The 13,115-nt window shown below is 48.2% G+C and overlaps 1 protein-coding gene across 1 annotated transcript in view; it reads right to left on the reverse strand.

The window, feature by feature from the left end:
• Nucleotides 1–1,715: 1,715 nt before the first annotated feature.
• The window catches only part of NEK9 (NIMA-related kinase 9), a gene marked incomplete at its 5' end in the record, with an annotated part of 22,161 nt that continues 10,761 nt past the window's right edge, over nt 1,716–13,115 (reverse strand). Inside the window, 15 exons of the mRNA XM_008948930.1 lie at nt 1,716–2,289; nt 2,683–2,895; nt 3,557–3,721; nt 3,951–4,141; nt 4,697–4,756; nt 4,986–5,156; nt 5,532–5,693; nt 6,230–6,338; nt 6,725–6,880; nt 7,493–7,539; nt 7,953–8,153; nt 9,059–9,203; nt 10,422–10,614; nt 11,662–11,712; nt 12,566–12,630. Of these exons, the coding sequence (XP_008947178.1) occupies nt 2,167–2,289; nt 2,683–2,895; nt 3,557–3,721; nt 3,951–4,141; nt 4,697–4,756; nt 4,986–5,156; nt 5,532–5,693; nt 6,230–6,338; nt 6,725–6,880; nt 7,493–7,539; nt 7,953–8,153; nt 9,059–9,203; nt 10,422–10,614; nt 11,662–11,712; nt 12,566–12,630 (2,052 nt within the window). The remainder of the gene's footprint in view (nt 2,290–2,682; nt 2,896–3,556; nt 3,722–3,950; nt 4,142–4,696; nt 4,757–4,985; nt 5,157–5,531; nt 5,694–6,229; nt 6,339–6,724; nt 6,881–7,492; nt 7,540–7,952; nt 8,154–9,058; nt 9,204–10,421; nt 10,615–11,661; nt 11,713–12,565; nt 12,631–13,115) is intronic.

The raw sequence follows: 13,115 nt of genomic DNA on the forward strand, positions 1-13,115 counted from the left end.
AGGCACTTCTGCCCACTTGCACTTCTGTTTTCAGCCCAAGACGAAGGGGCTGGCTTTAAACTGCTTTTTTTTGGTTGCGTAGCTGGCTGGTGTGAAATCTGTGGTCTGTAGCAGGCACAACCTGGATAGCGTGAATCCTCTAAGGCACATATGAGATTGTGGAGCACAGGGCATCCTCCGTCAGGGACCCTAATCCTCCACTAGATCCAAGGGGAATCCAGTCTGTGCACCTAGCTTCCCAACTGCAGAGCATTGAGAAATGAGGATAGCAGTGCACTGCAGGAGAGCGACTCCCATCAGCTTGGTGCTTGCTTGTTGGACATGGCTCAGGCTCAACTCTTCACTCCTCGAAGGCGCTGCTGCAACCGCAATGATGACTCTCAAGCTGGGACCCTAACCCGAGAACTGTCTCCAACGCACAGGGGGGAAAGGAGAGCAGAGTCACGAGGGCAACCAAGTGATGTGGCCATGTCAGGGCCCCTGGTGCTCACCACCTCCAAGGAGGGCTGTCCTCCTGCCCTTCCTTCGGTGACGATGGACAGGCACACTCGTACGATCCTTGCCCTGGACACTGCACTGGAGAGACTGCACTTGACTCGGCTCCACACACTAGCAACACACACCACAGTGGTACTTAAGGAGTGTGAGTTCCAAACACAATGGTTTGGCATCCACCTCTAGAGACAAATGGGTAATGCTGGCTCCCCCAGAATAGTCTCTCAAAGGAAGTCAAGGTGAGGCGATAGGATATCCAACTCCAACAGACTTAAGGCAGTTCTGGTGACATGCCATTGATGGGGATGGTTTATGCCTAATGAAATCATAATGCCACTCTCAAAGGTGAGAGGGATCCAGGACTCCTTAGAGGCTTCATGTAAGGCAGGGTAGGCTAGCTGCTCCCAGGGATCCTACCAATCCCAACAGCTTAGTTCAAAATCAGTTTGCTAACAAATTTAAGGGGAATAAAATTAACCTCATTCTCTAACAGGAAATGAGGAAATCTTGGGCATCAGACCATGCTCTTCCCATATGCAATTTTCTTGGGAAAGCCTCTCCCTTCCAGAAAGAAGGTGAATTCCAAGAGAGACTTGATCATTCGTGGTCATTGGGGAAGGCTGCATCCTGCGACCACGGCACTAATGACCTATTAAGGGTAGAATACTGCATTCCAGCTTCATCAAAACACTGAGTGGAAAAACACTGATTCTTCCCACACGCACCCAGAGCATGGGCACCAGGGCCTGAGCAGAACAGAAGCCAAGCATGGAGCACCTGTGGGCTTATGCCAAGAAAACAGAAGCTCTGGCACTCAAACCAAGCTGAACAAGCTGGAGCAAGAAATGGGTGACTTAGTCTGAGGCCCAGATATTTGTCATCTGGTTGGGAATCAGGTGTCTGAAACTGAGAACTAGAGCTCCTATCTCAGTCAGTCCTTGCTACTGCTATTGGAAACAACACCTGATTCACTCACCTTGGCACATTGCCTGGAAGTTGGAAAGCTCTAGGCACCCAGAATAAAGCCTTTAAACTCTGTCTATACAGGCCACTGGACGCAGCCATATGGCCAGAAGGTGTGCCTTGAGGCCAGGGACATGCTGTCTACCATTGTCTCCCTAACAGGAAGATCTCCACTGCCTCCAGAATGAGACGTCTTCTGCTCCCTCTGTCACTGAGCAGAGGGGAACAGCCTCACCCGATGGGCCCTACCATGTGGTAGGGAGAGGATCCTAGTCCTTCACCCCTCTGAAGTGAAGGTGGCGAGTCTTAGGGATCAGCCAGCTTCAATACAAAACACGTCTCCTCCTCTCATCTAGAGATGCGGTGATGAATACTGGGGTCCCAAAGGCAGCTCCCAAGAAGAAATGATGAAAGGGCCACAAGCCATACTGGAGCCATCGCCATACTGGGGCCGTTCTGCCTCATGTGCAGGATTGACAGATCAGGTATAAAGAGGAGCTGCCGCTGCTTCAACCACTGAGCTGGCCTAGAGCTCAGGGGCCCTTCCCCTCTCAAACTCACTCCTAGTTCATATCAAACGTCCATGGGTGCTGCTCTGGAGCCTCCGGCCTCGCTCCTTGTCTGCGAGTGACCTGAAGCCAGGAAAGCCGCTCTCTGCATTCGGTTAGTGTGCGGTGAAGTTAGATGGATCCCAGTGGGCTCAGGAGACTAGAGGCTGGAGCGGCACGAGTCCGTTCCCAGGAGGCACCAGGAATCTGAATCCAAGTCAGGTTTCGGATCCACTTCCGTCTCCTCTTTGGCTGTCTGCGTTCCTTTGGAATGAACCTCCACCTGCCAAAACACACAGCAGTTACCCAAATGGCTCTAGGACTAGCTGCAAAGAGGCTGCGGCACTGAGCCGCACAAGCCACAGCTCCTATTCTCCACAGCCCTTTGGGACTCTGCACGACATCTCACCGCTCATCCCTTCTCACCAGAAAAAATACAGGGGAATCCCAGGTCCCTCAAGGACTGGGCTGTCCTCATGGAAAACCATCTTCTCGGCTTCATTCCTGTTGCTACTACCAGAGCCTGGATCAGCAGCTCCAACAGGAGACAGGCACCATGCTAGGTCTCCCTGCTCTGCTCTGTTGAGAGCTGCTTCTTTCTGTGCAGCCTCTGCAGGCTCGGTGTGTAGCGAGCCCTGAGCATGGATGCGCACTCACCCAGGTGACAGGTCCTCACCTGCTGCATTCCCTCTGTCCCCCTGCAGAACTGCTGGAGTTGGGCACTCAGACGAACAGTTTCCTGCTGCAGCTTCTTCTGATCATCCAGACACTGTAAAACCAGGCCTCGGAGGTGCGTAACCTCCACCTGCAGAGCGCTGCACATGCAGCCCGCAGCGGGAGATGCGGCCTTCCCTTCACTGCACGGCAAGGCTGGACTCAGGCAAGCAGGCTGCAGAGACGTGGGGGGAAGCCAGGCCAAGGTTTGAGTGCAAAGCCAGGAGTTGCATAAACCACAAGAAGAAACCATGCACAGAAAGCATCACCCCATCTTTTTTTCCCTGACTTCCCAAATTTCTAGCAGCCAAAGTCAGCAAGCTACTAGTCATAATATCTTCAGTACAAAGACAGTAACTTCATCCGTTTTCTGCTTACTGTCCTCCTGTCACCAAAATCCACCTGGTTTAACCCCCTTTCCCTAAGCCTGGGATCTGTGCCTCCACTTGGGGCAGAAGACTGCTGGAATAAGGTAATCTCACAGATGGTAACTCTCACGTCATTTCCTATATCAGCTCTTCCTATTTCACATCAATTTCTGCTTTCTAAGTTTCTTCTGGGCCTTAGGCTTCTCTTTTTTTCCCAATTGCATTAACTACATTTTTCCACAGAACCAATCTCATTACTTTTCATATGACCAAGCCCCAGCTTTGTGTTCCAGATCCCTGTGAACTGTTCTCTTGGCAGCATTGTTTCGATTATCAACAACCCTCTTTTGCTCATCCAGATGAGGCAGGCCAATCCAACACCCTCTTCTCAGCAATCCCTGCAATTCAAACATTGCCATTTATGGTCCCCAAGAGCTCTTGGCCAAGCATTGACTTAGATAACATTACCCAGGGGTCTGTTTTGGGTTTGTTTAATCCAACAGGTTCCTCAGAGGCCACTTTGAGTCCTTGAAGTTTCTGGTAAGGGAGAGTATCCTTCTCAGGCTCTGAAGATGCCATGCTCAAAGGAAAGGGGCTGTCAGGCATGGGGATGAATTCAGCATTCTCCAGCTCCTGGATACACAAAAGCAGTACTGTCAGACCTGCTTGCCTTCCTGGAGCTGACTTCATCTCCTCAACCAATGCACCAACACCCTCTTGTGGTAAAAAAGGCAGTGAGGCATAAAGGGCTGCCCGTACAGCACAGCTTTGAGAACTTTTCAGAGCATCCCTTACAGGCAGAAGGGGCCACTTTTCCCCATCCTAGATCCCCACTGTAAGGCATTCTGAGACCGTACAATACCTTCCGCAGCCAGCCAGGGCAGGAGCTGCTGTCAGCACTGTTGCCTCCCTTAGCTTCTGTGGTGCTGATCCAGCCCCCCAACTCACGATCTGCTTCCATGGTTCCCCGAAAGCCTCCACTGGGACTGGGAGTCTCTGCTTCCTGTTCATTATCCTCTTCCTCTCCTCCTCCAGTTGTGCAGCTCTGAGCCACTAGCAAACAATGAAAACTTTGTACTTTCCTCACCTCTGCTACTCCTGTTACCAAACCCCAGCTGGAGCAGAGATGTCGAAATTTGGGCTGTAGGGCCACTGTGAGACCATGTGCTAGTGGCATCTCCTTCAACAGTTCATCTCCTAACGCTGCAGGTGTCTCCAAAGGGGCTTACGTGGAGCAGCCTTTTGCAGCTTCACGGCCCCAGCCCTTCCACAGGTCTGAGAAACTGGACTCATCTCTCCAGCAGCTGCCCTGTAGCCACCCTTCCCTTATAAGCTCCCTTAAGTGAATCTTTTTCAGCTTTTGCTTGTCAAATATAAGTTCCTCAGCTACAAAGCCCTCATTGCATCCATGTGCTTCCTCCTGTTTCAGTTGTCTCTTTCCCAGCTTTGAGCCATCTCCACACGCATCACCAACTAGACATCCTCCCTTTGAGCTCTTCTGCATGACCTTTCCAACACAGAGAAACTGTGCTGCAGGACCAAACTGCAACCACCCAATCTAACCACTGAACAGACTTAAACAACAGCTCTCCAGGGCAGGTTACTCACCAGTACCAATGGAGAGGCCACTGCTGTTGGATCGGATTGTTTTAGAGTTCAACACCTTTTCTGCAAGGGGAGAACCATGCTTTCAGTTAGAGTGCCACACAGAAATCGAGACAGCTCCTACAACAATGCACAACAAAGCCAGTGTTGCAGGCCTAGAGCTCAGAGCAGCTTGCTGTGTTCCCTCACAGCAACCTGACCTGTTCCCACGCAGGATTTACAGTCTAGGTCCTGGCAAGCAATACATCATCATAACCGACATCCCCAAGTATCCCCCTAAACTTAGACTTACCAACAATGATGATGGTGTGCCACCCACGGCAAGACAAGTCTGGAACGTGATGCAGCGATCCAAATATTGGCCGAGGCCACGAGGTACAAATGTCTGACCCATGAGCTCTCTCGGTCGAAGTCATTGCCAGACGCCCATTCCCACCATTACCCCAGGCAAAGATATGGTTGTCTGAGGAGAGAGATTCAGAAGCCTCAACTCCCTCTGTCCCTCTTGGCCTGTTACTGCTACAACGGTCACAGCCTCTCTGCTTTAACTGCTATCCCGAAGTATCTAACCCACCAGCTCTGTTTTGCCAGAGGCAGAACAAACCAACACCAGATCTAACAGGCAGCCACCAGGCTGGCACTCTGCAGCCCCTGGGACAGCAGATGCTTGGCGCATTGGGACAACTAGCAGGGTGAAACAGTCCCCAGTCTAGGAGGATTTCTTTATTTCAGCACAGTGCTGCAGGGGTGATCTAGGAAATGATCACTGGGAGCCAGTTAAGCACCCTGCAGATCTAGTTTCAAGGAACCCACCACAACGTCGCAAAGACCCACTCACCGTCAGTAGCAGCTATGGTGAACTCATCTCCACATGAAACCCTGATCACCTGCTTACCCCCCAAGGGGCCTCCCAGCAGGTTAATTCCCAGGTGCTTCTTATAGTCCCCAACACCAAGCTGTCCGCACTTGTTGGAGCCGAAGGTCAGCAGGCGGCCACGCTCTGAGAGGAGGAACGAGGAGAGGGTCACAGCGAGGGCCCGACTCTGGGAGCAGCCATGCATGCACACAACTAGCAGCAGCAGCCCGTGGCCAGCGAGGACTCTGCTGAGAAGCCAGCCGGGCTGCGAGGGGACAGTGCCAGCCAAGAGGAACGGCTTCAGCCTGGAAACACCTCCCCATTTCCTACTGCCATTCCTCCCTTTTTCTGACGCTGGGGGCTGGGACTCCTCACAGCCCTCTGACTGGTGGCCGCCATCACTTGGGCAAAGCCTAACTTGGTCATAAACGATTCCTCTGCTATTCCAGAGCATGACCCTTTCCCAAGCTTCCTCTCCCCTCCCCTCCCCACCCTTTAAAAAAAAGGAAGGCTGACCCAGAAGCTGATGTTGCTGCTTCAGCTGCCAAGAAGGCAACACTGATAAGGCATACGCCTTGCTACCGAGAGCAAAACCCTCAATGACAAGGGCCAGTCTGAAAGAGCAAAGCTGATGTCAAGTAATCCAGCAACCAGTTATTCACTTAAGAGAGAGGGCTCACCATCAATGGAAGCTGTGTGTGTCTTCCCTGGAGAAATGGTACGGATCTTGTAGAAGGACAGCTGCTTGGCCAAAGTAAGGGAAGTGGTGTATGGCACTTCACAGTATGTCTGAGAAAACACATACATGTAAGCACAGAGTGAAAAAACAGACATTCATCAGCTAAGACCTACTCCAGCAGGTCTTGGCAGACCACAACATTAACCTAGACAGCCCCAACACAGGTAACGTTGAAGAACTGCCAGAATCCATGTCACTGGCAAAGTCACCCTGGAGCTACCTGTTCCACTGCCTCAGATCTGACATAAGCACAGAGGGCAGGCAGAAAGCTGCAGAACAAATTGCCTCCTCCCATAAACCCAGTATCTGTTGTTTTGGACTGGAACTAACAAATTTGCACAAAGCTAACGAACATTTTGTCACTGTCACAGGACCTCTTTTTCTCCATATACTACTGACTGCTGGGAGCTGGAGCCAGGGACCCAAATGCACTTACGTCGTGGTTGATTATCCCTGACGTGCACTGATTCAGGCCAAGCTTGTTGAACTCGTTGAGTCCACATGCCAACACCTTGCCTGTCTGGGTGAGCAGGAAAGTCCCATCACAGCCACAGTGAACAGACACAATGTTTAAGGTCTTCGGAACATCCACCTACGTAGAATAAATATATCCCAAGAAAATCAAAATCCCAACACCTACTACAAGGAAGCTGGCACATGAGAAACATAAGGGGTTAGAGCAGCGATTCAGCTAGTAAGGGCACTGACAACAATCAACGCAGTTATTTGGCTTCCAGGCACATCCTTTGTTTTCTAACCCCCAGTAGGTTAGATTACCTCAATTACCCCTAGCACTGTATTTCAAGAGGGTTTTACTTTTGACTCATCTTCAACTCATTATGTCAAATTCAAAGATTCCCAGTTGTTTGCACTGCTCTGAGTATGTGGTTTGCTATTTCCTACTATGATTTCTACAACATGAAACTTGGCATTTCCAGTTCCAACTTGGAGATCAGAACAACGAAGCTTTAAAGTTGTGAAGCTGGCTGTTTTGGGAGTAGCATGCCCCTCGGTCATGATCTCTATGGACAAAGGAAGCAAAATAAAGTGAGGAAATAAAGTTAAAACCCTTGCAAACTCTGATACCTCAAAAAAAAAAAAAAAAAAAAATCCACCTAAGCCTTGGACATTGAATGTTTCCAAACAGCAACTAATTTGGATTTATGCCTAGGCAGATTTTGATAAGAAGTAGTCACAGCTCTACCTTCTGAGGGGTGTAGTGATCTTCTTCTGAATCCAAGCCCAAGCGGCCTGCATCAGTGAAAAAAAAAAGCAGTTAAAAATGGCCTCACAAAGTTCCCACCCCTAAGAAATGGTATTGTCTCTCCACAATCCCAAAGGAATCCGCCTGCACAACTGGAGACCTGCTCCCCTACGTGCATTATTGCCTGCCAATCCTCAGGGTAATCCAACCCCACTCACAGAACAACTGCTCGAACCACAGGGCAGCCAAGTGGCACCCCAGAGCTTCCCCAAGTCAAGTCTCAAGGGCTCAGTCCCCTGTTCCCCACTCTTACAAGGAAAGAAAGACCCAAAGAAACAATGTTCTTTGTGCCCAGGACACACCAGACAGCCTTCACCCAGGCCCCAAGTTACACACCTGCACCACGCCACTTTCTGGAGCAGGTGTGCCCCAGCGCCTTTAGGTGCCAGGTTCTACCTACCATACTCTCCACAACCCCATGTGTAAACTTCTCTGTTCCTTGTCAGCACTGCCACGTGGTTATCTCCACATGAGACCTGCTCCACAGGGTTGGTAAGAAAGAAATCCAGCTGCAGGGGCTCAAGCACTTCAGAGCCATAAGCCTTGTCAACGCCAATGCATCCATAATAGTCCGAGCCAAAGGCGTACACCTGGCCCTCATCTGAAGGACACAAGGGAAGCTCGGTCAGCACACAGAGCTTGTATTAGGCTCCATATTAACCTCTTAGGACACGGTCAGATAAAACTTCTTTTCTGTAATACTTCTCCTCTTTAGTGCAGAAGAATGTCATCACAAGAATATGGAGTCCTCTCTTGTTCACATTAAGATGTGACCTTACACCACAATCTGCAGCTATTTCAGGCCACTGGTGTCAAAAAATCTTAGGCTGAACTCACAAATGGATCCTGTGATTCCCCAAGTCACTCTTACAGCACACCAAGTATCTGAGCTTATCTCTGTCAGACCTCTGCTTTTCCAGCACTGGAAAAATAAGCTGGAAACTACCTTGTTGAGAACTGTTTTCATGGATAAAGCAAGATTCAACTTCTTCCATAACAGACAACATCACAGTTAACACCTCTTTAAAAGTATGAGCAGGGTTAGAACTACAGGCAGCTACCAGGTCTCAAGCTTTCTGAAATAAATAGCAAATCTCAGATGCACATCTTTTATCATCGGGTGGTTCTCTCCCCATGCAGTCCAAAAAGACTTTCTAACACATTTACATTCTTGACTTCAGGCTCCTCTGTCTTTATTATGGGCATGTACAGAGGCAACACATGTACTCATAAGAGCAGGGACTGCACAGCCACAAGGAGCTGTGCTCAACACCCAGCTTCATCACCAAAGAGGAGCACATGCTCAGCAAAAACATCCAGCCATTCTGGGAGTCAGTATCTCCCTCTGTATAATAATGTTCATCTATCTCTACCACCACACCTACCATCCCTCAGACTAAGGGGTGAGCGGCATACTTTGTGCACAAGGCCGCTCTGCTGGTCTTGTTGTGGAGGCAAACAACTCCACAGCACAGCAAAGCGCCGCAGTCCCCTTCCAGCTCTCACCTGTGATGCACACCGTGAAATCGTCCCCACAGGACACCTGCCGAATGGCTTTTCCCTGAAGCTTCTCAACGTGCTTTGGCTGCCGGTAGGAGGCTCTGTCCCCGTGTCCCAGCTGCCCATGCAGCTTGGTGCCTCCCTGCATGTTCTGGAAGACAGAAACATCTGGTGAGGTTTTGTATCCATAACTCCAGAAACGGTGCCAGTAATTAGAGCACCTCGAAGGAAGAAGAGAAGAAGGAGAGATAGTTAGCCACCGCAGGGAGGAGGCTGCTGCCTGCCACACGCCCCAGCAGCAGGCAGCGCAAGCTTCAGTGTCACCTGGTCTCAGGCTACCAGCCACTGAGGAGTCCCTGCTCCCTTCTCATCTGCCAGGCTACAGAACCCACTCCCTGCTGCAGGACTGAAATCACCCTTCAGCCTTTTGACCTACTTTTCTAAATCCTAATGCCTGCAAAGAAACCAGTAACATGAAACAAATGTCACCGAAGTGTCTATACTTACCAATTTCTACAGAAAAAAAAAAAAAAAAAAAAAACACCAAACAGGAAAAAAACCACAAATATGAGCAATGTTGAAGCTAAAACTAGAAGATTAGTAGCCAGTTGAACGTTTTCAGAGGTCACTCTTGCAGGAGTATCCAGCAAATTACTTCAAGTTGCTCTCCTCTCATTTGAATCTCTTTCTTCTCTCAGCCACCTACCAGTATATTCTCATCTGTCTTAACAGATTCTGCATCAATACCTGTGGGAGCCTGGATATGTAGAATACCTCCATGTCACTGACCATCTAAGCCCAAGAAGACTGGACTCAATTGTTTAAAATGCATTATATGCCAACTTTTTTTAATTAGCTTTAAACTAGTTAAAGAATTTCCTTGTATCATAAAAAGCAGAGTTGTTTACTAATAAGACACCTCTGGTTTCATCGACAAGTCAACTCACAGATGACATCTGTTTTACAGCGAGGTCGCTCATACCACCCATTCTGATCTTGGAAAACCTTCCTCAAAAACACAGAAAGCCAAGACAGCATCACAAAGCCTCCAGTGCACTTCTAGTAGTCAGGAAGGGGAGGAAAAGATGTTATGTCTGACTCAGCGTTTGGGCCCACAAGTCCACCACCTACAATCCTCAAGTGCACAGCTAATCTCCCATATACTTCCTGCCAGGATGGGAAACCTCTCTCAAAACCACACTCGCCTTGGGACACCTGGGTCAGCCCTGAAGCAGACATCTTCAGTGTCCACTGCAATCAGATTTCTCCAAGCTGCCCATCTGGTTCTACCAGGCTCATGAACAGTTAGTGGTGGATCTGGACTCTTCTCTCCCACCCTTACCTCCTTTCTGAAGTCACTCTCACTTACCACCCAGGTGTAGAGCTCCTTCTCCACTGTCACCACAGCAAAGTGAGTGTTACCAGCACACACCTGGCGTGCACTGCAGCCACTTTTGATGGCATCCAGCTTCTGGGGGGTAGACTTCCCGCCCCCCCAAACATACACCTCACTAGTGCGCGAAGTCACCACTGCAATGGGAGCTTCATTCATGGTACTTGACCTGCACAAGACCCCCCCCAAACACAGGTGCTTTTAATGATGAGTTCGTGTTCACTGTCATCACTCATTTTCCTATTATTGTCTATCAGTTTCCCCTTCACAACTACTCATGGTTTTTATTTTCACCAACTATTAGCCTTGTTGAGTGGCTGTGAGACCTCAACTGCTATAGAGAGGTTCAAACATTTTTAAAAGCCTACAGTCCAATTTTATGTCATTTAAAATGACCAGACTTTCAATGAACGGCCATGGAGCTCTTCTCATTTGTGAAAAATGAAAGCCTTACAAATGGTCATGAAATCTTGTGCAAAACACAGAAGCATACAAAAGCTTCTAACTTCCCTGTCTTCCCTTTATTTAAATTACAGGCTTCCATCTGAGTGAAAAAAATACAACTCTTTGATGCAGGTAAGAATCAATTCACAAGCAGATTGCAAAATGGAAGTTGTAATCAAAGCAAACTGTTTGTGAGCAACCCACAAACCAGAACAACTTCCCATGAAGTGCTCAGATAGTACTTCAAAGCTTATGAGGAAAAAAATGTCAAATTCTATCTGACCAATCAACAGAAAAACAGCTACACATGTCACAGAAGCTATCTACTTCACGGAGCAGCCCTGTTTACAGGCTTGTTGGGGAGAACCTCTGCATATATCCAGTTTTGCAAAAGGTACTTATATTTGTTTAATATACAACATTCAGACAGTCATACTCCTCCTGCTCAAAGGAATTTGCACAGAAGGAGGAATCTACATCCTCAGATACGTAGGATATAATGACCACATCCTCAGCAGGACAGATTAGAGCTCTATGGGACCTGCTGAGGTAAGGCTCCAGGCATACATAGAAGCAGGATATAAAAGACAGAGTAAAACATGTGACATATAACAAAGAAATGTGTAACAACAATGTCAAATTCCTAGCATTTAGTGATCTTCTAAGATACAGTATTCCATTAAGGTTGTAACAGACTAACACTCTCAGCAGAGTTCCTTTCTGGGGAGTGTTCTCTCCAGACTTCCTTTCAAATCCATGCACAAATAATTACCTTGGTCGCTTACTTGGCCCATTAAGCAGTGTGACTTTCTCTTCCATCTCCCTGTCAAAGGAGAAAAAGCATTTTAGGAAACAGTAACACTGCCCCAAGCTATTTACTGACAAGGAGCACACCAATTGCTTTCCTTTCCAATAAAATGCTGCTCCTCTTGGAGGAAATGTGGCAGCTGCTTCCCAGCTCACTGCAATGCACAGCAAGTAGGGCAGAAGGAACATACCATGTAACTAACAAGCTTCCTGGAGAGCTGAGGATGACATATATACCAGAATATGGCAAAACCATACCCATATTGCACAAGAATGACCTTAAATGGCTAAATACTATCAGAATTTCAGCTTTTACCAGTGCACACAGCAAGAAAAAAATCAAACTCTGCTGATGACCTAGTAAGATTCCTGGTATACAGGACTAAGCCTGCTTCCCAAAGAAACCAATGTCAGATCCAAACAGTCCAGAACTATGGTCCACCTTTCATGAAAAGACAGTGTATGCAGGCTGATGGTCAAACTAAGCTAAAATACTTCGAAAGGCCTTTCCCAATGACTATAGGAGGATCTCTGTGACCCTTTGCTCACAGTGATTTGAAGAGCAGGGATCAGCATTCCTCAAAGAAGCCTCAGAATGGGATGCCTCAAAGTTCTCTATTCAATAATTTCTAAGACAAAGCATGCAAAGACCTTTCTCACCATACCCCTGCACCAACAGAACATCAGATCACAAGAGAAGGCATGAAGGATGCATTTGTCTCCTGAAGAGGATAAAGTGTACTTCAACAACTTGAAGTCAGGCCAAATTAACTTAAAGACTTTGCTACAAAAAATATAAATGCCACTAGTCTGCACAAATCCACCTGTTCTGACAACTGTCCAGATTTCAGGCAAGACCACATGATTACCTCCTGCGTTTGCTGAGAAGGGAATGTTCAAGCAACTCATCTGCAGTGGGTCTCTTCTCTGGATCCTGAAAGAAGCGAGCAACAAGTCATTCTCTGGGAAATACTCATGATCTACTACAAAATCCTGGGCTAGAAGACTTCATTCAAGCCTCCATGGATTCCCTTCTGAAAGGAGTCAGGGAAGGACAAGGAATTAATTAAAATATTTGGAATTAATACGGATAGATGCCAGGCATGTGCAGGAGGGAATTCCATGCTCTGAAGGTACCCACATGATGGCTTTCAAGAAATTAACTCCCTACAGAAATCCAGAGTCACGCTCAGAATGCCAGAACCTTAAGTGACTGCACTGAGAAGATGCTCCCACCTCTGTCGTACTGGATTAAAAAACAATTGCTTCTGCCAGCCCATTAAATAACTGTCATCAGAGTAAACCAGCACCCCTCCAGAGCTTTCAGGAATGAATGGCATCTTGAGATACTGCTTTCAGAGGACTTGAGGAAGCCCAGCCTTAGCGCTGCCTCAAGCCTCTCAGAAATCACCCTGCATC

Source organism: Merops nubicus, unplaced genomic scaffold, assembly GCF_000691845.1.
Source record: "Merops nubicus isolate BGI_N331 unplaced genomic scaffold, ASM69184v1 scaffold7141, whole genome shotgun sequence".
Classification (NCBI taxonomy): Eukaryota; Metazoa; Chordata; class Aves; order Coraciiformes; family Meropidae; genus Merops; species Merops nubicus.